This window comes from Hemitrygon akajei, chromosome 24 (assembly GCF_048418815.1).
Source record: "Hemitrygon akajei chromosome 24, sHemAka1.3, whole genome shotgun sequence".
NCBI lineage: Eukaryota > Metazoa > Chordata > Chondrichthyes > Myliobatiformes > Dasyatidae > Hemitrygon > Hemitrygon akajei.
This window is the reverse complement of record NC_133147.1, coordinates 47310793-47336044: the sequence shown is the minus strand read 5'-3', so window position 1 is coordinate 47336044 and position 25252 is coordinate 47310793. Positions and strand designations below refer to the sequence as shown.

At 46.2% G+C, this 25252-nt stretch overlaps 1 protein-coding gene across 1 annotated transcript in view; it reads left to right on the top strand.

The window, feature by feature from the left end:
* LOC140716061 (sodium-coupled neutral amino acid transporter 3-like) overlaps positions 1-19471 on the top strand; it is a 72519-nt gene extending 53048 nt beyond the window's left edge. Inside the window, 2 exon segments of the mRNA XM_073028747.1 lie at positions 10850-10953; positions 11525-19471. Of these exon segments, the coding sequence (XP_072884848.1) occupies positions 10850-10953; positions 11525-11632 (212 nt within the window). The 3' untranslated portion in view covers positions 11633-19471.
* Positions 19472-25252: the final 5781 nt, after the last annotated feature.

Genomic DNA, 25252 nt, shown 5'->3' with positions numbered 1-25252 from the left:
ACAGAAACACACGGCACAATCGCTCCCAACAGAAACACACGGCACAATCGCTCCCAACAGAAACACACGGCGCAATCGCTCCCGGCAGGAACACTCTTTCCAGTAACCTTTAAGCTATGAAGCTACCAAATAACATAAAAATACATAGCCTATATAAAGTAGAAATAATGTACGCCCAGTGTAGTTTCACTTACCGGAATTGGGAAGACAGCGAGCACACTGATGGTGTGTTAGGCTGAGTCGTCGGAGGTTGGGGTGGTGGGAGGTAGAGGAGACTGAGGGGGTGTCATCTCATTGTCGTCTGTTTCCATCAGGGCAGGCTGGCCACCTTCTTCTATGTCTGTCTGCCTCGATGTCGAAGGTCGAGGTTCGTCGTCTGCTGTGGCTGATGTGGAGGGCTTGAAAAATGACACTATGCTTGACTGCTTAGCCTTGCGCATTTTTCTATCATACATTTCTTCGTAAGCACTCAAACCATCCTGCAAATATGCCCTAACCCTACGTACCCTTTCAAAATTGTCATACTTTTCTGCAATCATTGCACTGTTGTCAATCGCAGTGAAAATCTCACGCAATTGCTTCCCGTTAAGTTCCTTGACGACTTCACTTTCAAGTTCGCTACTGCGATTGGTTTCAATTGTTATCCTTTCCTCTTCATCAGCTCTTCATCTCTCAGTTCTTGGTCATGGGATGCCAAAACCTCTTTAACATCATCTTCGTCAACTTCCACAAACCCTTAGCCAAACTCACTATGTCCTTACTTTGTTCACCACGATCGAAATGCTTAATTATGTCTAGATTTATGCTAAGTGTAACACCTTTATGCGCTCTTTTAGGCTTTTCCGATACCTTAGAACTCATCTTGCTAATGGATGCACAAAATAAATCGACATAAAGCACAGATGCTCACAGGCACGTGTTTAAGCAATGCATTTCTGGGAGAGGAGCTAGTCTGCCTTTTTTCGTAACAGTGAAAACACCTTCTGTTAGCGAAAACAGGTAGATAGATAGATAGATAGATAGATACTTTATTCATCCCCATGGGGAAATTCAACATTTTTTCCAATGTCCCATACACTTGTTGTAGCAAAAACTCATTACATACAATACTTAACTCAGTAATAATATGATATGCATCTAAATCACTAACTCAAAAAGCATTAATAATAGCTTTAAAAAAAGTTCTTAAGTTCTGGCAGTTGAATTGTAAAGCCTAATGGCATTGGGGAGTATTGACCTCTTCATCCTGTCTGAGGAGCATTGCATCGACAGTAACCTGTCGCTGAAACTGCTTCTCTGTCTCTGGATGGTGCTATGTAGAGAATGTTCAGAGTTATCCATAATTGACCGTAGCCTACTCAGCGCCCTTCGCTCAGCTACCGATGTTAAACTCTCCAGTACTTTGCCCACGACAGAGCCCGCCTTCCTTATCAGCTTATTAAGACGTGAGGCGTCCTTCTTCTTAATGCTTCCTCCCCAACACGCCACCACAAAGAAGAGGGCGCTCTCAACAACTGACCTATAGAACATCTTCAGCATCTCACTGCAGACATTGAATGACGCCAACCTTCTAAGGAAGTACAGTCGACTCTGTGCCTTCCTGCACAAGGCATCTGTGTTGGCAGTCCAGTCTAGCTTCTCGTCCAACTGTACTCCCAGATACTTGTAGGTCTTAACCTGCTCCACACATTCTCCATTAATGATCACTGGCTCCATATGAGGCCTAGATCTCCTAAAGTCCACCACCATCTCCTTGGTCTTGGTGACATTGAGACGCAGGTAGTTTGAGTTGCACCATATCACAAAGTCCTGTATCAGTTTCCTATACTCCTCCTCCTGTCCATTCCTGACACACCCCACTATGGCCGTGTCATCAGCGAACTTCTGCACATGGCAGGACTCCGAGTTATATTGGAAGTCAGATGTGTACAGGGTGAACAGGACCGGAGAGAGTACGGTTCCCTGTGGCGCTCCTGTGCTGCTGACCACTGTGTCAGACCTACAGTCTCCCAACCGCACATACTGAGGTCTATCTGTCAAGTAGGTCTTTCGTAACAGCGAGTTGACGTAAGGCGAATGTTCAAAAAACGGGGGACACCTGTATTCATATTTGCTGACGACACCACTGCCAGTGGCTGAATCAAAGGTGGTGACAAATCAGCACATAAGAGAGAGATTGAAAATCCGGCTGAGTGGTGCCACAACAACAACCTCTCACTCAACACCAGCAAGACCAAGCAGCTGATTATTGTCTATAGGAGAAGGAAACCAGAGGTCCTTATTAGAAGGACAGAGGTGGAGAGGGTCAGCAACTTACATTCTCATGTGTTATAATTTCAGAGAACCTGCCCTGAGCTGTTACGAGGAAAGCATAGCAGTGCCTCTACTTCCTTGGGAGTTTGTGGAGGTTCAGTGTGACATTTAAAACTTCGACATAGGTCTATAGATGTGTGGTGGAGAGTATATTGACTGGCTGCATCACAGTCTGGCATGGAAGCACCAATGCCCTTGTACAGAAAATCCTACAATAAGTAGTGGATACTGCCCAGTCCATCATGGGTAAAGCTCTACTCATCTCTGAGGACATTGACACTAAATACTGTCACAGGAAAGCAGCATCCATCCTCTGGCTCCACCTCCCAGGCCACGCTCTTTTCTCACTGCTGCCATCAGGAAGAAGGCACAGGAGCCTCAGGACTCGCACCACCAGGTTCAGTTATCAGCCTCAAACATCAGGCTCTTGAACCGAAGGGGGATAATTTCACTTGCCCCATCATTGAACTGTTCCCACAACCAATGGACTCGTTATCAAGGATCATTCATCTCATGTTCTCCATATTTCTAACTTGCTTATTTATCTATCTAATAATTATTTCTTTTTGTATCTGCACAGTATGTCTTTTGCACATTAGCTGAAAGCTCAAGTTGGTCGGGTCTTTCATTGATTCTGTTACGCTTCCGTTGTATTTATTGAGTATGCCCACAAGAAAATGAATCCCAGGGTAGTATACGGTGACGTATATGTACTTCGATAATAAATTTACTTTGAACTTTAAATCTGCACTCACCACTTGCATGGCAGCTTGTTCCACGCTCTCACAACCCTCATTCCCCCTCATGTTCCCCTTAAACATTTCACCTTTCAACCTCAACCCATGACCTCTTTCTCTAGTCTCACCCAATCTGCTTGCATTTATCCTATCTGTATCTCTGTGTATCTCCCCTCAGTCTTCTACATTCCAAGGAATAAAGTCCTAACCTGTTCAGCCTTTCCCTATAACTCAGGCCCTCCAGTCCACGTAATGTCTTTGTCAATTTTCTCTGTACTCTTTCAATCTCATGGATATTTTTCCTCTAGGTAGGTGACCAACACCTTGCCAGGGTCAAAATGTCTAATACTAAAGCTGGATTAACCTTCATTTGTTACAACACAGAGAGAAGGCAGGAGAATGGGGTTGAGATGGAAAAAGATAGCAGAGCAGACTCGCTGGGCCAAATGGCCTAATTTTACTCCAAAGCAACACACACAAAACGCTGGAGGATCTCAGCAGGCTGAGGCCTTGCCGTGGATAAGAGTAAACAGTTAACATTTTGGGCTGAGGCCCTTCGTCAGGACTGGAAAGAAAGAGGAGGAGGTCAGAATAAAAAGATGGGGAAGAAATACAAGGTGGTAGGTGATAGGTGAAACGGAGAGGGGAAGTTGATTGGTGAAAGAGGTAAAGGGCTGGAGAAGGGGGTATCTGAAAGGAGAGGACACAAGACCATGGGAGAAAGGAAAGGGGAAGGAGCACCAGAGCAGGTGAGAGAGGGAAGTGGGAATGGGGAATGTTGAAGGTGGGGGCATTACCAGAAGTTCCAGAACGATGCTCATGCCATCAGGTTGGAATCTTCCCAGACAGAATACGAGGAGTCCCTCCTCCAGTCTGAGTGTGGTCTCATCGCAGTCGTAAAGGAGACCATGGAATGACGTGTCAGAATGGGAATGGGAAGTAGAATTGAAATGGGTGGCCACCGGGAGATCCCGCTTTTTGTGGCTGACGGAGCGAAGCGGCCTCCCAATCGACTTTGGGTCTCGCAGGTAAACAGGAGGCTACACCAGGAGCACTGGATACAGTAGGCGACCCCACAGACTCATCTCACCTGGAAGGACTGTTTGGGGCCCTGAACGGTAGTGAGGCACTCGTCCTGCTTGCAAGGATAAGTGTCAGGAGGGATAGAAGCTGTTACTGTCTTTATATCTTAAACGACTTCAGCGTAATATCCCAACTCCTGTGCTCTGTACTCTTGATTCATGTGCTGGACAGTTTGACCCTGGGAAGCAGATACCGGCTACCTGTCTCTGCTTCTCCTAGTTTTATAAAAGATTCAAAGTACATTTATTATCAAAGTACGTATGCGGTTCAGCACCCTGAGATTCGTCTTCCCACAGACTGAAACAAGGAAGCACCTTGGGGCCCATTCAAAGAAAACATCCGACACCCAACGCGCCCAAAACAAATCGCGCAAACCGAGCGAATGACAAACAGAATATTAAGGACCAAACTGCGGAGTTGGTGAAGCAGTTTAGGAATGCTCAGATTGTCAGATCTCCCCTCAGCTTCCGCCGCTCCAGAGCAAACAGCCCATGTTTGTCCAACGCCATCATCACCTCTAAACCAGGCAGCACCCTGCTGAACCTCTCCTGCACCCTCTCCAGAAAGTCCACACACCCCTCCTGTAACAGGGCGACCGGATCTGAATTAAATACTCCAGAAGCTGCAACGTGACTTCATGACTCTTAACTTGATGCATACACCTTCCTTGCCACTTCCTGTGGACCCAAGATCCTCTTGTACATCAACGCTGTTAAGAGACCTGCCACATGTCAAAGTCCATTTATTATCCAAGTTGCCATATGCTACCTTGAGATTCATTGTCTTGCATTTACAGGAATAAAAAATAATAGAATTTATGGAAAACCATACATAATCAAAGACTGGCAAAGAACCAATGTGCAAACGAAGACAAACTACTAGTAAAAAAATAATACTGAGAACTCGAGATGTGAGGAGTCCTTGAAAGTTAGTAGAATCATTTCAGAGTTGAGGTGAGTGAAGAGGTTCAGGAGCCTGATGGTTGAAGGGTAGTAACTGTTCCTGAACCTACTGCGTTGGGACCTAAGACTCCTTTCTGAAAGTAGAATTTGTTACATTTAATCTGCCAAAGTGCAATACCTGATACTTGGCCGGATTAAGCTCTATCTGCCATTTCTCTGCCCATATCTGTAATTTTATCTACAAACGTGTATATCCTGTTCTATTCTTGGGGACTCTTTTATCACCAATCATCGCGTCATCTGTGCAGTTAGTAACCCATCCATCTAGTTTTACATTCAAGTCATTTCAATCTTATCTTCCCTGATTGAAGTTGACAGAATCATTCGAGGCACAGATAGGGCAGACTGAATCTTTTTTCCCAGGGTTGAAAAGTCTAATACTAAAGTGAGATCGTAGAAAATACAGGCCCTTCGGCCCACAATGTTATGCTAACCATGTAACTTACTCTAGAAACTGCCTAGAATTTCCCTACCACATAGCCCTCTATTTTTCTAAGCTCCATGTGCTCTTAAAAGACCCTATTGTATCTACCTCCACCAACATCTCTGGCAGTGTATTCCACGCATCCACCACTCTCGATGTGAAAAACGTATCTCTGACATCCCCTCCGTACCTACTTCCAAGTACTTTAAAACTATGCCTCCTCGTGTTAGCCATTTCAGCCCTGGGAAAAAGCCTCTGGCTATTCACACAATCAATGCCTTTCATCTTCTTGCACATCAGATCACTTCTTATGTACTGTCACTCCAAGAAGAAAGGCCAAGTTCACTCAACCTATTCTCATAAGGCACGCTCTCCAATCCAGGCAACATCCTTGTAAATCTCCTCTGCACTCTCTCTGTAGTATTCACATCCTTCCTGTTGTGACCAGAACTGAGCACAGTAGTCCAAGTGGGGTCTGACCAAGGTCTTATAACTGTAACATTACCTCACAGCTCTTGAACTCAATCCCACAGCTGATGAATGCCAACAAACCATACGCCTTCTTAACAACACTGTCATCCTGCACAGCAGCTTAGAGTGTCCTGTGGACATGGACCCCAACATCTCTCAGATCCTCCACACTGCCAAGAGTCTTACCTTTAATACTATATTCTGACTTAAAATTTGACTTACTGAAATGAGCCACTTTACACTTATCTGGGTTGAAGTCCATTTGCCACTTCTCGGCCCAGTTCTGCATTCTATAATTGTCCTGCTATAACCCTGACAAACCTCTAGACTATCCACAACACCCCTAACTTTTGTGTCATCAGCAAACTTACTAACTCACTCTTCTACTTCTTGATCTGTGTCATTTATAAAATTCACAGAGGGGTCCCAGAACAGATCCCTGCGGAACACCACTGGTCACCAACCTCCATGCAGAATACGAACCATCTACGACCATCCTTTGCCTTCTGTGGGCAAGCTTTTCTGGATCCACAAAGCAAGGTCTCTTTGGGCCCCATGCCTCCTTACTTTCTGAATGAGCCTTGCATGGGGAACCTTATCAAATGCCTTACTGAAATCCATATACACTACATCCACTGCTCTACCTTCATCAATGTGTTTTGTTCCATCCTCAAAGAATTCAATCAGGCTCATGAGGCATGACAAAGCCATGCTTACTATCCCTAATCAAGTATGTCTCTCCAAATGCTCATAAATCCTGCCTCTCAGGATCTTCTCCAACAACTTGCCCACTACTGAAGTCAGAATCACTGGTCTATAATTTCCTGGTTTATCTTCACTCCCTTTCTTGAACAAGGGAACAGCATTTGCAACCCTCCAATCCTCCGGTACTTCTCCTATCCCTATTGATGATGCAAAGATCATCGCCAGTGGCTCAGCAGTCTCCTTCCTTGCCTGGAGTATATCTCATCCAGTCACAGCGACTTATCTAACATAATGCTTTTCAAAAGCTCCAGCACATCCTCTTTCTTAATGTCTACATGATATGCTCAAGCATTTCAGTCTGCTGTAAGTCATCCCTACAAATGCCAAGGTCCTTTTCACTCCTCCGACTCCAGGCATAAGTTTCCTCTATTACACCTGGCTGTTTCATCCTCTTGCTCTTCACATACTTGTAGAATGCCTTTTGAATGTCCCTGAACATTTGCCACACCTCTGCCGTGCATTTCCCTGAGAACATCTGCTCCCAATTCATGCTCCCAAGTTCCTGCCTAATAGCATCATATTCCCCCCCTACCCCAATTAAGTGTTTTCCCAAATTGTCTGCTCCTTTCCTTCTCCAGTGGTATCGTAAAGGAGATAGAGTTGTGATCACTACCTCCAAAATGCTCTCCCACTGAGAGATCCTGGCACCTGACCAGGTTCATTTCCCAATACCAGATCAAGTACAGCCTCTCCTCTTGTAGGCTGGAAAACCAGGAAATCTTCCTGAACACACCGAACAAACACCCCTTTGTGCTAAGGAGATGGAAGTCAATATTAGGAGAGTTAAAATCTCCCATTTCAACAACTCTATTATTATCGAACCAGTCCAGTATCTGCCTTCTATCTGCTCCTCGATGTAATTGTTATTATTGGGGCTGGATGGTCTATAAAAAAAACACCCAGTAGTTATTTCTCTCTTCCTGTTTCGGTGACTTCCACCCACACTAACTCAGTAAATAATCCCTCCATGACTTCCTCCTTTTCTGCAGCCGTGATACTATCCTTGATTAGCAATGCCACACCCCCACCTCTTTTACCTCCCACCCTGTCCTTTTTGAAACATCTGAAGCCTAGCACACTCAGCAGCCTTTACTGCTCCTGAGAAATCCAAGTCTCTGTAATGGCCGCAATGTCATAGGTTAAAGGGATCAGGTTTCTTTGTCACAACACGGGGAGAAGGCAGAAGAATGGGGTTGAGAGGTCTTGTGTACATCGAAAAATGCAGTGAAATGCATTGCTTGCGTCTACGCAGTCAACATCAGTAAGGCCAAGGAACTGATAGTGGCCTTTGGAAAGGGTAAGACGTGGGAACACACACCAATCTTCATCAAGAGATCAGAAGTGGAAAGAGTGAGCAATTTCAAGTTCCTGAGTGTCAATATCTCTGAGGATCGATCCTGGACCCAACATATTGATCAGTTATGTAACCGTTAGGTTCGGCCAGCTTGTGTTCGTCTAGGGGAAAACTGAGAAATCTCGTTTGCGCGGATGCTGTGTAATGTACCGCGCCGCTACAAACCCACAACGCAAAATATCAGACAGTACACCATATGTAATGAAATGATTGAACTTTATGAATCTTAATCTGAATATAGGGTTAGTAATGAAAATTTTAAAAAGGCCCAATTCAAGGAAAAGTAAAAAGTGCACGTTGGAGTTCACTCATTCTTCCACCATCGATCTCCAAGCATCGCTGACCTTCGGACCCTCACTCCTCAGTCCACTCTGTCCGGTGGTCTACCAGCTCTCTCCACACCTGTCGTCCCTCTTCATCTCTCCTCAACAAAGACCGTGAAAAACCTCCTTCCAGATTCACAAGACAGAACAACAATCTCTGATTGGGTAACATGCATACCAAAGTCCTGATATCTCCAGCCATAACCCAAACATTGCTGCTACAGAGAAACCATTACCTCAGCAGTGAACGTTACAGAGAAGCCACTACATTAGCCTTAGCAGTGAAAAATTACAGCGTGTTACAGTTACAAAGGGCATTGTTTCATTAGGAGTTTGAGGAGATTGGGTATGTCACCAAAGACACTGGCAAATTCTTACAGGAAAGCATTCTACCTGGCTGTATCACCGTCTGGAAGAGGACTGAAGTAAACTGCAGGAAGTTGTGAACTTCAGTCAGCTCCTTCACGGGCACTGGCCTCCCCAGCATCCAGGACATCTTCAAGGACTGATGCCTCAAAAAGGTGACACAACAGCGAGGTGGTTAGCAACAACGCTTTACAGACTTGGGTTCAATTCCCGTTGCTGCCTTTAAGGAGTTTGTACGCTCTCCCCATGACTGGGTGGGATTCCTCCCACAGTCCAAAGACGTACCGGTTGGTATGTAAGTTGGTCATTGTGAATTGTCCCGTGATTAACCAAGGGTTAATAAATTGATGCTTCTTTTTCAGGTACACCTGTACACTTGCTCATTAATGCAAATATCTAATCAGCCAATCATGTGGCAGCAATTCAATGCGTAAAAGCATGCAGACACGGTCTGGAGGTTCAGTTGTTGTTCAGACCAGACATCAGCATGGGGAAGAAAGGTGATCTAAGTGACTTTAACCGTGGAATGATTGTTGGTGCCTGACAGGGTGGTTTGAGTATCTCAGAAATTGTTGATTTTCACACACAAGTTTACAGAGAGTGGTGCAAAAAAAAATCCAGTGAGTGGCAGTTCTGTGGGAGAAAACACTTCGTTAATGAGAGAGGTCAGAGGAGAATGGCCAGACTGGTCCAAGCTGACAGGAAGGAGACAGTCACTCAAATAAACACATGTTACAACAGTGGGGCGCAGAAGAGCATCTCTGAACGCACAGCATGTCAAACCTTGGAGTGAATGGACTACAGCAGCAGAAGACCACACCAGGTTCCACTGCTCTACCTAATAAAGTGGCCCCTGAGTGTAGATTGGCACACGTACCGAAGACTTCGCAAGGCTTCCGTATAGATCATTTTGTTACATCAGTGCACCGAGGCAATACCGGGGAAAACGATGACCGAAGCACGGAATAAAGTGTTACAGTTACAGGGAAAGACCAGTGCAGCTGCGAGGGCCACAGCATTGTAGATTGTGAGGATGATGGTGAATATTGGGTTGAGGTGTTTGCCGAACTTGGCAATCAGTTTGTAGACGTTTCATCACCAGTTGAGGTGACATCCTCAGTGTGCAGTTGTTGGAGTTTCTCTCTGCTTGTGTTTATATTGCACCCCCCCCCCATCCCTTCACTTACCCTGGTCCTGATTGGCTACCCCTTCAGTTGACCTTTGAACTCTATTGGCTCTGAGGGGTCTGTAGATGCCGTCTATTTCGATAATGTTTATTTAAAGAGTTATCAGAAGAGGATCACACCTCTTAAAAATTCTCGTGCCTGCCCGCGCCAGAGCCTCCGCGGTGTCCTGGTTAAACTGGTGTCCTTTCCGGTCTTCCTGCAAGCGAGTTGAGCGTTCACGTCCTGCCTGGTCGACGTGGTTCCTGATCCTGTACACCCCAATCCTTTAGTCGGTTGTCTTAGATTGTGAGGTCAAGAGTTTATCCTTCAGTGTGTGTGAAGAGACCGATAGCAGCGGGTTTGGAGCTGTGCTTGAGCCTGGTTGTACGCTGCTTTCAGACTTTTGGTGAGTGGGGTCTTGGGTCATGCCGGCTGTTCTACCGAGGCAGCGGAAAGTGACGAGGGTCCGCGGTCACAGGCAGAGCAGTTGCCGTATCACGCTGCGGTTCGCTGAGAAAAGCTGGTGAAGGAAAATGCCAAAATCATTTCCTCAAGGCAAGGAATGATCTGTCTGGATTTCACCAGATGGGATCTTTTCACCGTATTTTGATGTGTGTGACAGTAACCATGAACACGAGGGGTTCTGCAGAAGCTGGAAATCCAGAGCAATACACACACACAACGCTGCAGGAACTCAGCAGGTCAGGCAGCATCTGCAGAAGTGAATAAACAGTCAATGTTTCAAGCCGAGACCCTTCTTCAGGGTTGAGAAGGAAGGGGGAAGAAGCCAGAATGGGAAGGTGGGGTGGGGGAAAGGGGAGGGAGTGCAGGTTGGCAGTGGATACTTTGTCCAGACTAACATTGGTCTCCTGCTTCCCTTTAAAGGTGCCACCACTGCTCCGAGCCTCATCTTCATCCTGCCTGGACTCTTCTACATCCGGATCGTCCCCAATGACAAGGAGGCCTTGAAGTCCCGGTCCAAGATCCAGGTGATTACTGCCGTCTGCTGGGGGGTCAGGGGTGGGGGAGGAGGGAACCGTCTCCGCACACCCACCCACTTCCCTCAGTGAACTCCCCGACCAAATCCCAGCCACCTCCCACCCTCCTCCTCCCTACTGGGGCCACTGGTCAGGAATCCTGATCAATGCTGGGATCGGGAATGCTGGCCTGGGGTGCCGGTGCATGGGAAAGCTGTCGGGGTGGTGTTGAGGGCACTCCCTCATCTCTGTCAGTGCTCCCTGCCTTCCAGCCTGCCACAATGCTACGCCCGTGGCCCTCTCACCCCCCCCGCGCTTACGGCACTCTCTCCGCAACCCCCTCCCCCACCCCGTGCGCTCCTGAACCACCCTTTCCCTACTACAACTCTGCTGAGGGATGCCCCATCCGTAACTTAACCCCTGTGTTTCTCCCCTCCCCCCACTCCTCTACTCCCTGCACCTCTTCCTCCTCCACTCCTCTCCGCTTCCCACTCCTCCTCTCCTCTCCTCCCCCACTCCACTCCTCTCCCTACCTCCCTCCTCTCCCATCTCTCTCTCTCTCTGTCCCCACCCTCCTCTACAGGCTCTCTGTTTCGCAACCGTGGGTTTCATCTTCATGATCATGAGTTTGAGCTTCATCATCGTGGACTGGACAACTGGCAGCGGGGGAGCGGCACGGGGGGGCCACTAATTGGTACCCGCACTCTTGCCTTGCTCCTCGAGTGTCCCGGGGCACCGAGTGTTTTACCGCAGTGTCTGCGCCACTCCTCACTCATCCCGCTCCCCCACACTCTATGCTCTGTCCCAGGCTGTCCAGGATCCCTCTCCCTCTTGATCTCCCCCCTCCCTCTTTGGGAGATGGGTGTTGCTTTTGGCAGAGGGGGAGGTCAGTAAGTTGATGTACTGAACTCTAATATTTATTCGGCAATGCAAGGACCTCTAACTCGAATGTTGCACCCCCCCACCCCTTTTCCTGCCGGACCAGCAACCACCCCCACCATTCCCAAGGGTTTGTGAGAACCGTCTGGAAGGAGGAGGGCTGGGTGCTGGTACTTCAATGCTCCTGCTCGGGAGGGTCCTGGGAGATTTCTGCCTGGATTTGGTGGTGGGTGTGGGGGGAGGGAGTGTTCCTGAGGAGGTGTGTCAGCCCTTTCTCTGGTGTGTGCGTGTGCGTGTGTGTATGTGTGCCTGTTTCTATGCCTGTACCATCGTGTGCAGGTTAGTACGCCTGTACTGCTGTGTGCCCGGGACCCCTCTCTGGGGACAGACCGGGGCAGTTGCCTACACAGCCAGAGAACAGCCACAGCTACGGGGTGGGAGTGATAGGCTGACGAGGGTGTGGAGGAGTAGATTCTGTTGTACCTCCTGAGGATGTCTGATGCCTGACACCAGACCGCCCAAGGCCGGGGTGTGTGCTCGAAAACGGAAGGGAAAGGAGATTTAATCAAGGCAATGAGGGACAGAGACCGCTGGCCCAATTCCCTTCACCGTTCACTAGTCAATAGGAGAACTCATACCTGGGCTGCTAGGTCTCAGCCTGAAATATTTTCTGCCCATTTCCATAAGACCATAGACATCTCCCCATTGGTTCTTCACACTCAAAATGCTGGCGTTGACGTTTCGGGCTGAGATCCTTCATCGGGACTGGAGAGGAAGGGGGTCAGAATCCAGAATAAAGTGGTGGGGGGAAGTTCTGCTCCCTTCCTTTCAGACAACGGTACACAGAAAAGTTATTATATAAGGCAGTGCAGAAATAAGGTATTTCACAGTATAAATCTGGGAATTGGAGATGTACAATACTGTCCAAAAGTCTTAGGCACCTGATCTCAACTTCATCGAGGATGTGTGGCATTACCTGGGGAGGCAGAAGCAAGTGAGACAACCAAAGTCTGCAGAAGAACTACCACCCAATTTTCTTATAAAACCTAAGAGAATTGATGCCATTTTAAAGGCAAAGGGTGGTCACACCAAATATTGATTTGATTTTGTTTTTTTTTTACTGTTACTGCTCTTTATAGTAACTTATAAGAAACTTTTCATTATTTTTGAAAGTGGTTTTGCTTTACAGAATTCGTTTACATGGTCCTAAGACTTTTGTAGATTACTGCAGGTAACCAGCGTAAAGCAGTGATCGTAAATAGTTTAATCTGTAAATAGGTTGAGTGTGCCAAATACACTGCCCTGGTTGGCAACTGACAGGGACGTGGTACCTCTGGAAACATTGGTGATTGCGAGATCCTCCGATGCCCTCTCCCCCTGATATCCTGCTGGCTGTGAGCCGAATTGCGTTGGATGTCTTCATGCCTGGTTGTCAGTGTGTGTGTGTGTGTGTGTGTGTGTGTGTGTGTGTGTGTGTGTGTGTGTGTGTGTGTGTGTGTGTGTGTGTGTGTGTGTGTGTGTGTGTGTGTGTGTGTGTGTGTGTGTGTGTGTGTGTGTGTGTGAGGCTGAGGTCAGGAAATCATTTATTTTTGTTATTTGTTTGGAGTATGTCGACTATCCCGAGGGAATCAGATTATCACTGACAAAATGATGTGAAATAAATTGCTTTGCGATACATTAAAAATCAACTTTTAAGTCACAATAAAAAGATTGTGCAGGAGTGCAATAGTGAGGTAGTGTTCATGAGTTCAGAAATCTGACGGAGGAGGAGAAGCTGTTCCTAAAACATTGAGTGTGGGACTTCAGGCGCCTGTACCTCCTGCCCGATGGCAGCAAAGGTAAGAGGGCATGTCCTGGATGCTTAGTGTAACGGGGATAATGTGGAATGCTGGCTTGTGTGGAATTTCGGAAATAAAAATAGACAAGCCACTACATTACATTTAGTGTGTAATGGAGTAAGGGTTAATCAACCATCTGTGAGCTAAGGAGAGGTGGGGGAAGAGTGATCATAATAAATTTTCTGAAATTTTAGAATTTTATGAGGTCTGAAATGGATTCAGTCTAAAACCAGAGTGTTAAAGCAAATGGGGAGAAATGAATTTCAAAGATTCGCCAACCAAAAGGCAATGGTTAAATGTTGAAGAATTAATACGTCGTATCAGCCTCCCGGCACGGAAACAGACCATTTAGCCCATTGTGCCCCTGGTGGCAGTTTTGCCCATCTATAGAAAGCCTGCCCCTCAGATCCTTGTCAAAACCCTTTCCTCACGTCCAGCCCGAGTTCTTATCATTGAACGTCGTTTGGTATTGGAGCATGAAACCTCACAGCACAGGGCAGGCCGCCTGGCCTACCATACTGTGACGAGCTAATTCATCTAATCGCTTTTCCCCACACATGGACCATATCCCTCCCCTCTCTGTTGATTCACCTGTCCGTCTAAACATCTCTTGTGCCTGCCTCTGGCAGCATGTTTCAGGAACCCACTGCTTTCTCTAAAATTACTCACCCCGCACATCTCCTTTCTCACCTTATTGGCGTGCACCCTAATTCTAGACATTTTGAGCCTGGGGAAAAAGATATCAGATGCCTACTCTGTCTATGCCTCATATAATTTTATAAACCTCTATTGAAATCTACCCTTGGCCTCTGCTGCTCTGAGAAAACAGCCCACAATCCCTCCACAGTTAGTCCACCCTCTCCTCATAGTGCATGCCCTTCAACATGTAATATATCATTCACTTGTAATGCACCGTGTTGTATGACGTGGGCAATCATGGTCTTTCGGTGACCATGATTGTCCTTGGCAGAATTTTTCTCCGGAACTGGTTTTCGATTGCCTTCTTCTGGGCACTGTCTTTACCAGACGGGTGAGCCCCCGGCCATTATCAATACTCTTCAGCCTTTGTCTGCCTGGCGTCAGTGGTCGCGTCACCAGGACTTGTGATATGGACCGGCTGCTCATATGACCATCTACTGTTGTGTAGGGTACTGAGGGATGGTGCTGAGAGAACTCTAGCACAGCAGCATGCAGGCTATTCAACTGAACTTTATTGATCTTCAGTGGCTTAGGATTAACCCATTAACCACCACAACACCCACCACCTACTCCCACGGCTTCACGTGACCCCGATTGGGGGGCTAAGCAGGTGCTACACCTTGCTCAAGGGTGACCTGCAGGCTAACGGAGGGAAGGAGTGCCTTACACCTCCTTTGGTAAAGATGTACCTTCACCCTACCTACCCAAAGTAATATACACCTTTAGTAAAACTAAAAAAAAAGACATTCTGGTGTGACTATTCAGAAAATTATAGGTAGTTTTGGCTATGGAGAAAATTATACATAGCATTTAATTGTAAGAAAAGATGTTATATAATTTCGGGAAAAGATCAGAATTGATATTACCAAGAAGGGAAGGGGAGGTAGAATTTAGGAATCAGTGAGAAACTTATGAAAATTTGAAAGGATTAGCTAAAGTTTCAGACTGAGAACAAGCTGGATTATATTGGGTTGGGGGGGCGGTGGGGAAAGCATTTTGTGTCTGTGCAGAAAGTTTTGTCTGAGTATCACTTCACAGGGTCCCAGTTGAGAGTTGTGGAGGGCTACAGGGTGACGGTGTACTGGGTAAAATCCTGATGAAGGGTCTTGTCCCCAAACGTCGACTGTTTATTGTTTACTCACCTCCGTAGATGCTGCCTGGCTTGCTGACTTCCTGCAACACTTTGTTCCCCTTTACACTTGAGTACTGGACATCACATTGAACAATCTTAAATCTTGTACTGGGTAAAATACTGGGGCTGAAAGGCAATTAACTGCCAAGCCGTGGGTCCTGGGGAGGTGGCGAAGGAATTGTCCTCTTCCAGATTCTGGAAGGTGAATTGAGAAAGAGAGAGAAGGAAGCTGGGAACAGTGGATCAGCTGTGCTGAAATCAGTCGCATGCCAATTTATTCTTGAGGAAGTCATTAAAAGGTCTCAACAAATAGTACGTGGACAGTTGATGGGTGTGGAGGAAGGAGATCCTGTTTGGCAACCCTGTCTGGCTGTAAAAACAGAACCACTCGAGTGCAAGTTTGCTGTCATTGTCCCGCATTCTCAGGGTTTAAATGTCACAGAGAATTAGCTTGTTGCTATAGCAGCACAGTGCATAAATTAACCCAAATTTAATTGTAGATTAACTGAACATAAACTTCACAGCTCAGTCGCCATTTTATTAGACTACTTCCTGCACTGCATAAAGTGAGTGTATGTTCATGGTCTTCTGCTGCTGGAGCCAATCCACTTCAAGGTTCGAGGTGTTGTGCGTTCAGAGATGCTTTCTTGCTCACCACTGTTGTAATAGGTGGTTTTTTTTCAGGTACTGTCACCTTCCTGTCAGCTTGAAGCAGTCTGGCCATTCTCCTCTGAGCTCTCTCATTAACAAGATGTTTTCACCCAGAGAACTGCTGCTCACTGGGTATCTTTTTGGTTTTCACACCATTCCCTGTAAATTGTTATGCATGAAAATCCCAGGAGATCAGCAGTTTCTGAGATACTAAAACCGCCCTGGTCCGGCACCAACAATCATTCCACGGTTAAAATCACTTAGATCAAAATTCTTCCCCCATTCTCAGGTTTGTTCCCAACTGAACCTCGTGACCACGTTGGCATGCTTTGATGCATTGAGTTGCTGCCATGTGATTGGCTGATTAGCTATTTGCATTATCGAACAGGTGTACCTAATAAAGTGGCCACTGAGTATACATTTAAATATATTTTTCCCCCACTATTAAGGGGACAGGCATAGGACTAATGATCTGAAAAGCCATGTCTGCAGGTGATGAGAAACTGGGTTTGCGAATCGGTGGGAAAATAGGATACCGATCAGATGGAAAGTCTGATGGAGCAGTAGCGACTGTAATTTAATCCCTATAACGGTGAGGGGAATCAGGATTGTTTATTATCACTGGCGTACAGTACTGTGCAAAAACCTTAGGCACATATATAGCTAGGGTGCACAGTAATATATTTGTCAACGTGGAGAGCTAGTTTGTAAACCTGGAGGGAGCATTGGCAAGGGAGGTGGCAGCGAAGGAGTGCCAGGGCCAGAGTAACGTGGGTACAGACACACCCAGCCCTGAGACACCAGGCAAGTACATTTAGTTCCAAGCAATTGGTTTATTGATCTTTGCAGAATGTCTCTCTGGTATTTCCCCTTCCCACTCTCACTCCACCCTAGCTGTATGTATATACACACCTAAGGCTTTTGCACAGTGCTGTATGTCGTGAAATGTATGTACTTTGAGAAGGCAAGCAACGGGACACGACAAGCCGTCAATAGTGTAGCAGCGAGTGCAATGCTTTAGAGCAATTAGCAACCCGGGTTCCATTCCCACTGCTGCCAAGTCTGTGCGCTCTCCCTGTGACTGTGTGGGTTTCCTCCCACAGTCCAAAGACTTGCGGATTAGGGTTAATGAAGCTGTGGGCGTGCTATGTTGGTGCCGGAAAGGCCTCCTTTGCAGGCTTCCCCTCACTACCCCCAGCATAATCCTCGGTCTGTGTTGGTCATTGATGTAAATGAGGCCTTTCTCAGTTTGTGCCATCTAAAGGTGGCCTTTCATAACACACACACAACGGAGGTTCATAGGTTCTTGATCGGTGGGTGCATCAAAGGTTACAGAGAGAGGTCAGGAGAATGGGGTTGAAAGGGATAATAAATCATCCATGATGGAATGGCAGAGCAGATGTGATTGGCCAATGGCCCAATTCTGTCCCTATGTCTTAAGGTTATGGTAACATGCTAAAAACATACAGAAAATGCTGGAGGAAATCATAAATGAGTGAACAGTCGACATTTCGGGCTGAGACACTTCTTCAGGACTGAGAAGGAAGGGGGAAGACACCAGAATAAAAAGGTGGGGGGAATGGAAGGAGGATAGCTAGGTAAAGCCAGGTGGGTAGGGAAGGTAAAGGGCCCAAAGAAGGAATCTGACAGGAGAGGAGAGTGGGCACCGGGGGGGGGGGGGGGGAGATGGAAGTCTTTAATCACTTTTAATCTAATCTTTCTCAGGGAGGGGGCACTAAAAATCAGATGGTGTAGGTTTAAGGTCAGGTAAGAGATTTAAAAGGGACATCAGGGGCAGCTTCTTCATGCAACCAGTGGTGCCTATTTGAAATAGTGGCCAAGCCAGGCACGTTGGCAACATTTTAAAGCTGTCTCAACAAGAGAGTGGATGGGCGAGGGCCATCCCTCGATAACCACAACAGACATCAGTCACAAGGGATTGTGCAGGTGTTGGGAATCTTGAGCAATGCACACAAAATGCTGGAGGAACTCGGCATCTATGGAGGGGAATGAGCAGTCAGTTTTCTGACCCAAGACCCTTCATCTCTTCATAGGTGCCGCCCCACCTGCAATTTGTGTGCCTTGCCGAATTGCGGTTAAAATTGCCCCAGGTTGATTGCTGTTTCTAGGGTGCTCCAAAAGGATTCCGAATAAAGCATGCTTTAAACCAAGGGCAGAGGATGATGGAAGGAAATCTGTCTTCTCTACCCTCGCCATTGGATCTATTTATCGATTTGAATTGATCTCCGCGGTCACTATTGTGAGGTTGGAACCACTCTGCCAGGTGCTTGAGCATCTGAAGTAGAAGCCCAACCATTACACTGCAGTTGTGCAGGTTGACTGGTGAAGAATTTGTAATTGAAGGAACGAGTCTCACTAACTGTGACCAGTGACTCCACCAGGATGTTAAACTGTTAAAACCCTAAGCTCCATTCTTTGGTAGTGAACAGTGTGGATGTAGAGTGGTACTACTTTAGACAGGAGCCTGGCCCAGCACACATTTGTGTGTGTGGTGCATGTCTGAACATGTGTATGCGTGAGCATGTATGTGTGTGCATACGTGTCCTGTCTGTATTTCCCTGAGTGTGTCCGTCTGTTTCTGTGTGTGCATTTGGGTATGTGTGTGGGCGTTTCTGGGTGTCTGTTTCTCTGTGTGTGTGTTTCTCTCACTTCCTGAGTGTTCCTTTCTGAATGTGCATCTGTTTCTGTATGTGTGTCCTTCTCTTTCTGTTTGTGTGACAGTTTCTCTTGCTCTCAGGCTGAAACAACACCATGTGAAATCGAGAGGAAACCCCCTCCCCCATGCTCTGCTATACTGATGCTGTGTGGCTTCTTTGACCTTGGTTCATCTGGGTGCCTGGCTTGCATTCTGCGTTTACCCGGCTACTTAACCCAATAAACTATGCCTTGTCTGTCCCTCCTGCAACCCCTCCCAGCCCTCCCTCCCTCCCCTGCGGGGAAAAAAGCAAAAACTGATAGCAGAAAAGACTTGTTGGTAATTTTATTTTTAGAAATATCTGAAAAGCCAAGTAAATATTTAAGGAAAGTTGGTGTTGTAGCTTTAGCAATTGCTGTAACTTTTTTGGAGCTGTTTTACTCTGCGTGTATTTTTTGTTCAATTGCGAGGAAAACTCTTTGCGGTTGTTTAGCTAAACCATTACTTGCAGTGGGGTTGGGGTGGAAAAGGTTTCAGCCCTTAAATTAATGAATGAATTTTATGCTGTACAAAACAGCGTTTAGAGGAAGGAAAATTAAGCTTATTGAAAATCCTCTGTACATTGTTAATGAACACTGATGTGCCCCGGAATAGAATGATGGATTTGAATTCAAACTGCCTGTCTGGCTCGTATTGTACTTACACCACACAGAAGGGAATTGTAACCCTGTACCCTTCTTAGACACCGTACCCCTCAGGGTTGTGGCGGTTGTTGCAGGAGTGGAACCCAGTGCGGCCTTCTGCTGCTGTAGCCCATCCACTTCAAGGTTTGACATGTTCAGAGACACTCTTCTGCACACCACTGTTGTAACGGGTGGTAATTTCAGTTACTGTCATCTTCCTGTCAGCTTGAAGCAGTCCGACCTCTCTCGTTAACAAGGCGTTTTCACCCACAGAACTGCTGCTCACTGGAAGTTATTTTTGCTTGTTTTTCATACCATTCTTTAAAAACTCTAGAAAATTCCAAGAAACCAGCAGCTTCTGAGATCATCAAACTACTGTCTCTGACACCAACAATTACTCCACGGTCAAAGTCGGTTCTTCCCCATTCTGCTGCTGAATGCATTAATGATTAGGTGTACCTAATGAAATGGCCACTGAGTCTAGATGAGGGGGTAGGTTTATTATTTTCTGTCACAGCTGAGAGGGCCCCATGTGGGTGTGGTGGGCTGAGAGAGCAGATCTGATATTATTCACTAGTTTGGAACCCTTCAAATGGCCCTGCCCTTTTTACTTACCTCCGCACATTTAATTGTGATGTGTGTGAGAATATCAAGGGTGGGCAGAGGCCATTCTGTCCCTCATGGCTGCACTACTAGTCATCAAGACTAGGGCCCAATTTACCAGCTTGCTGATAAAGGGGCATAAATGAGGTGAAAGCATGCTATATTGGCGCTGGAAGCATGGTGGCACTTTGCAGGCTGCCCATCTTTGAAATGTGTTGGCAGCTGGGGCAAACGGCACATTTCTCCATGTTTGGATGTATATGTGACAAATAAAGTTAATTTAATCATAAGTGAGGTGAGGATCGGCAAATTAATTTTGAGAGGACTAGAATATGATGTGATGTCTAGACTTCGGTCAGATTGTACTTGGAATATTGTGAGTATAGTTTTGGACCCCTTATCTAAGAAAGGATGGGCTGGCACTGGAGAGGGTCCAGAGGAGGTTTATGAGAATGATCCTGGGAATGAAAAGGTTAATATATGAGGAGCATTTGATGGCTTTGGGCCTGTACTTGCAAGAATGAGGAGAGATCTAATTGAAACCTGTCGAATATTGAAAAGCCTAGATAGAGTGGATCTGGAGAGTGGGGGAATCAAGGATCACAGTAATTCATGGCCACAGACGGTAGTGGAGGCCAAGTCATGTATATTTAAAGCAGAGATTAATTGGTTTGTGATTAGTCAGGGTGTCAAAGGTTACGGAGAGAAGGTAGGAGAATGAGGTTGAGAGGGACAATAAATAAGTATTAATGGAATGGCGGAGCAGACTAGAATGGCCTAATTCTGCCGTGTCTTATGGTGTTCGAAATGCTGGAGAGTGCGGCCTCAGTTTATTCTGATGCCCTTTATGCTCCTGTTTCACAGTGTCCACCTGCTCTCTTCCCTCTCCTGCCCTTAAGCAATTTCCTTTGTTACCCCCCGTTCAGATATGGTCCAACTGCAGAGTGAGAGAATCTGAAGCAGGTTGATAGTTCATAGACTTTAATGCAAACAGTGTTAAAAGGAAAGGAAAATAATAAACACTAGGCCAAGCAGGGCCATTAACTGAAACTCTCAAACGGAAAATGAAGCCTACACTGCGGCTGAAAAGAACAACTAAGAATAAAATGAATACCGCTAGGCTTCAGAGCCAGTTGATCCGACAGTCCAATTTCTTAGACAAGGCTGGATGCAAGCAGGCAGTGAAGTGTTGCTGTGTCCAAGTCTTGATAAGTACTATGACGACAAGTATGGAGTTAAATTCTACCACAGTGAAATAATAATTAGCTGACAAGGGCACATTCACAAGCGCAATTGCCGTATCTACTGTGCTGCCGAATCTGTGGTTGTAACATCTTAGTCTGCCTCTATCTCCCAATTCCTTCCCTCCCCTGGCCTCTCACCTTCCTCTCCACTATCTATCCTGATGCAGGGTCTCCCAGAACAAGTACACTCCTGCTCAGAACAGGCCCTTCAGCCCATGATGTTCTTCCGATCTTTTCACCCATCATAAAATCAATCTAACCTCCCCTCCTACATAATCCACCATTTTTTTGCTTCATCCATCTGCCTGTTTGAATCTCTTAAATGTTTCTAATGTATCTGTCTCTACCATCACGTGTGGCAGTGCGTCTCACCGCTTGTTTTAAAAAAAACTATCTCTGATATCATCCCCCACCAGTCACCTTAAATTAGGCCCCTTTGTATTTCTGCCCTGGGAGAAGTCTGCCTGTCCACTCGTATCATTTTGTCCTCCTCTATTAGATTCTTGTACACCTCTGCCAAGTCTCATCCTGGAACCTGGACTGTCCTTCTCACTCCTCTCCCCCACAGAAGCTGAGCCCTTCCAGTACATTTATTATCATGCCCCGATTTACTGAACCTCTCCTCACCTGTGGGAGCTGTGTGTGGGTGGGGGGAGATTTTCTGTTGAAGGCCTGTCCGTCATTGGGCAGGAAGACCAGAGCTGACCACAGTACTCCTCCGCTGTAGTCTTATTGAGACTACCAAGATGTCTTGTACTCTCTGCCAACAATGTCTCCTCTGTTGGGGAGGCAGAGGTGTCTCTGCTGCAGGGCACAGCTCTCAGTGACTGTTAAAAACACTTGTTCACTGCCGAAGTAGCTGGTCTCGGAGGATTACAGACGGGAGTTTAGTGGAACTGGCTTGTTTTCTTTGGACTAGTTTAACTCAGGGGGCTGTAGACATGTAAAGGGGCTCAGACAGGGTGGGCAGGAAGTGCTCATTTCCTTGGATCTGCTTTTCACCCGGTGAGAGCGGGAGTTGGACTCACTAATTAGAAGAGGGGGTGGCTGGGGTTTATGTGGTGTGATCCGCCCCTTGGTCCAGTTTAGGCCTGAGATATCCTGCCACTTTCTTGCCGCTGATCTCTGCATCTGCCTTTTTGAATCCATACCACATTCTCTTCATGGGCAGGTGCCAACCTTGTGTACAGCACCCACTACGTATGTGCCAGCTTCACTGTCCACTTGCCCACATTGGGACTGTACCCTTCTAATTCCTGTCTATTTAAGTGTAAACAAATCTCTTATTGATCGCACCACCTCCTCTGGCAGCACCTTCCAGACATCAACAGAACTTATCCCTCAGATCTCCTATAAACTGCCTCCCTCTTGTTGTAACCAACTGAAACTGAGCCACATGCAATCTGTGACTGGGACAGTTATTCACACAGCAAGCCTCCAAGAGGGAGAATCCAAGGGAATCTCACTCTCCTGACATAATACCTCTTCAACACGAAGCTAACAATAAACAACTAGCTCCTTTAACATTTGGAATATGCTCAGGTAAATTTACATAATTACATATTTATAATGGTAGCATATACCAACTAGCATGTGAATATTCTTTGCATATGAAGGCATTGAAAATAACATCAGCAAATTTGCTGTTGATACTAAGCTGGGTGGCAGTGTGACGTGATGAGGATGTTAGGAGAATTCAGGGTGATTTGGATAGGCTGGGAGAGTGGGCAGATACTTGGCAGATGACGTTTAATGTGAATAAGTGTGAGGTTATCCACTTTGGGAGTAAGAACAGGAAGGCAGACTATTATCTGAACGGTGTAGAGTTAGGTAAGGGAGAAATACAAAGAGATCTAGGAGTCCTTGTTCATCAGTCACTGAAGGCAAGTGCAGCAGGCAGTGAAGAAGGCTAACGGAATGTTGGCCTTTATTACAAAGGGAATTGAGTACAAGAGCAAGGAAATCCTCTTGCATTTGTACAGAGCCCTGGTGAGACCACACCTGGAGTATTGTGTACAGTTTTGGTCTCCAGGGTTAAGGAAGGACATCCTGGCTGTAGAGGAAGTGCAGCGTAGATTCACAAGGTTAATTCCTGGGATGTCTGGACTGTCTTACACAGAGAGGTTAGAGAGACTGGGCTTGTACACGCTGGAATTAAGGAGATTGAGAGGGAATCTGATTGAAACATCTGATTATTAAGGGATTGGACAAGATAGGCAGGAAATATGTTCTAGATGCTGGGAGAGTCCAGTACCAGAGGGCATGGTTTGAGAATAAGGGGTAGGTCATTTAGGACAGAGTTAAGGAAAAACTTCTTCTCCCAGAGAGTTGTGGGGGTCTGGAATGCACTGCCTCGGAAGGTAGTGGAGGCCAATTCTCTGGATGCTTTCAAGAAGGAGCTAGATAGGTATCTTATGGATAGGGGAATCAAGGGATATGGGGACAAGGCAGGAACTGGGTATTGATAGTAGTTGATCAGCCATGATCTCAAAATGGCGGTGCAGGCTCGAAGGGCCGAATGGTCTACTTCTGCACCTATTGTCTATTGCCTGTTGATTATTCAAAAGCCAGACTCTCAAAATATCGTTCGTTTGGTGCCAAGTCATATGATGTGAGCGATCATGGTCTTTCTATGACCATGATTGTTTTTGGCAAATTTTTCTACAGAAATGGTTTGCCATTGCTTTCTTCTGGGCAGTGTCTTTACAAGACAGGTGATCCCAGCCATTACTCTTCAGAGAATGGCTGCCTGGCATCAGTTGTTACATAACCAGGACTTGTGATATGCACCAGCTACTCCTATGGCTTCACATGACCCTAATTGGAGAGACTAAGCAGGTGCAATACCCTGCCCAAGGGTGACCTGCAGGATAGTGGAGGGAAGGAGCACCTTACATATCCTTTGGTAGAGAAGTAACTCCATGCCGTCATCTGAAATATACAACTTTTGTTACAGCGTTGAGGGATGGCTCCATGAATATATGAACAACTAACAAGGTTAAGTGGAAAAACAGACCTGAATTGTGCTTTAAGTGCCATGGATACACCTTTAACAATTAGCTAACAGCGGGAACATTTAGGCCATTCAGCCCATCAAATCTGCTCTGCCATTCCATCATCTATTGTCTTCAGTGGGACAGAATCAGAATGTCCCACAACCATGATTGGTTTCACCGGCCACAAAATACAATTTGAGAGTTAGGTTCTGCACAGGTTTAATTTCCTGAAGACTGGTTCTCATTTTAGTTAATCTATAATCATGCTATCCACAACTTAATTACCATAAGATTTAGGAGCAGCATTAGGCCATTTGGTCCATCGAGTATGCGCCACCATTTCAACATCAACTTAAATAAACATAAAGACGTCCTCCACAGCCACCTGGATAAAGAAATTCCTCCTTATCTCCATTTTAAAAGGATGCCCCTCTATTCTCAGGCTGGTCTTAGACCCTCTCACCAGGGGAAACATCCTCTCTACATCTACTCTATCAAGGCCTTTCACTATTCAATAGGTTTCATTGAGCTCACCCCTCATTCTTCTGAATTCTAGTGAATACTGGCCCTGAGCCTCAAACACTCTTCGCATGACAAGCAATTTAATCCTGGAATCAGTTTTGTGAACCTCCTTTGAACCCTCTAATTTCAGCACATCGCAGAACACCTCTCATCTACCAAATATTGAAAGGTCTGGAGAGAGTGGATGCGGAGAGGCTGTTTCCTATAGTGAGGGAGTCTAGGGCCAGAGAGCACAGCCTCAGAACACAAGGATGTCCCTTTAGTACAGAGATGAAGGGAATTTCTTCAGCCCAGGGTGGTGAATCTGGAATTCATTGCCACAGACAGTTGTAGAAACCAAGTTACTGGTATGTTTAAAGCAGTCTTTATTACCCTTCAAAGGGCATAACCTCCTCATTAATCAAGAAG